This window comes from Branchiostoma floridae, chromosome 16, assembly GCF_000003815.2.
Source record: "Branchiostoma floridae strain S238N-H82 chromosome 16, Bfl_VNyyK, whole genome shotgun sequence".
In the NCBI taxonomy this organism is placed as follows: Eukaryota; Metazoa; Chordata; class Leptocardii; order Amphioxiformes; family Branchiostomatidae; genus Branchiostoma; species Branchiostoma floridae.
In genome coordinates this window covers 14,520,552-14,522,012 of record NC_049994.1, presented here as the reverse complement: position 1 = coordinate 14,522,012, position 1,461 = coordinate 14,520,552, and the positions used below count along the sequence as shown (strand labels likewise).

The 1,461-nt window shown below is 35.1% G+C and overlaps 1 protein-coding gene across 1 annotated transcript in view; it reads left to right on the top strand.

Moving 5' to 3' along the window:
• The window catches only part of LOC118432809 (chitin-binding lectin 1-like), a 3,102-nt gene extending 2,851 nt beyond the window's left edge, over positions 1-251 (top strand). Inside the window, exon 3 of the mRNA XM_035844429.1 lies at positions 223-251. Coding sequence (XP_035700322.1) covers positions 223-251 — 29 coding nt within the window. The remainder of the gene's footprint in view (positions 1-222) is intronic.
• The last annotated feature ends 1,210 nt before the right edge of the window (positions 252-1,461 follow it).

The window sequence follows — 1,461 nt, the reverse complement described above, 5'->3', positions numbered from 1 at the left end:
CGGGGGCGTCCGCCATCCCCCGTCCCCCTCCAGACCACGGTGTCACCGATCGCGAGGAAGAGAAGAACTGAGACACACAGGGGATCTGTGTACTGTAAATGCATTCCAGTTCACGAGGATGTAATTTCACCGTGAACCGTCTTGTGCTGTGTTTATCTGTTGCCGGAATGTTTCTGTCTGTTATCTAAATTTGTATATAACAGTTATGTTTTTTATATGTAGATAACTTCGGAGATGCCTTCCATAAATAAGGGCTATTAATGCAGACCCCGAGCTAATTTGCATAATCAACGAGCACAGTTTATTAAGTATTTCATTACTACTAGGACACGTAAACATGACATATGTAACTAGAAAAGAGATGAATATCGATAGACATCAATTATGCAAATTGTTACCTAATTTACATAATTAATGAGAAATTGTTATTATAGTGTTAAATGACGAAATTCCATTCTTCCGACATTTGGCAGCAACATGTACGTTAAGTTGAACATGCAGACGAAATTTTTTGAGAAAATGCTACAATAGCTTTCTTGGCTAAGACTTTCATACTTTGTTATTTAGATAGAAGAGATGATCATCTTTATACATACAGATAGGCGAAAGGATAGAACACAAATACAACACACCTACAACAACAAGCATTAATACTTATAAACAATAAAACCGTCGCCATGGCAATAGTTTTAATTGCCACACTTTTTCTTATTGGACCGGTCCAGAAAAACCGGACCTGAAAAAATTAGGTGAACCGGATGTTGGACCGATTAGAAAATTAACAGATTATTTTATCAGGCATTCACACGTTTTGGCGCTTGCAGGTGGAAGAAAATAACAATAGTGAAGTAGTGTAGAGTTTATAGTAATTTCTACCAAGTTTTACAGCCAATCGTACAGGTATAGCGTTGTAGGATTTTAACCCTCATCCGACCGGTACATTTTTACGACGAATCTGACCGTATGGGGTCATTTTTGACCCCATTTTGTTTTGCTCATAGACATATTTCTGCTGGCTTATTTTGTCATTTGTATGGATTTAATGTTTCACCAATCTATGAAAAATATTTTGACAAGTTTTGGTGCCAGTAATTTTTACTCATTATCATAATTTATGCAGAAAATAAGGAGAAACTATCTTTTGCTCTAAAAATCTACATACTCCACTTACTTTAACAATGTTTTTGTCTTAGCAATTTGTAATCAATAATTTTGATGCTACAACAATACTAATGGCATAATCATGTTTTTGGACAAGAAAAGATACAATATTTGTGAAAAGTAACGAATTTATTACTTAATTATGCACCGTACTCCGTCACCTAAATACATCCATACAATAACTCTTGTCTATTTTCCCGCAAAGATCTTTCTTGTAGGTTCCTTCTGCACATTCTGTCCATATATTGTTTTTTGATTAATTAGAAACATTTTCACTTTCATAAGCATAGGTACTTAGTG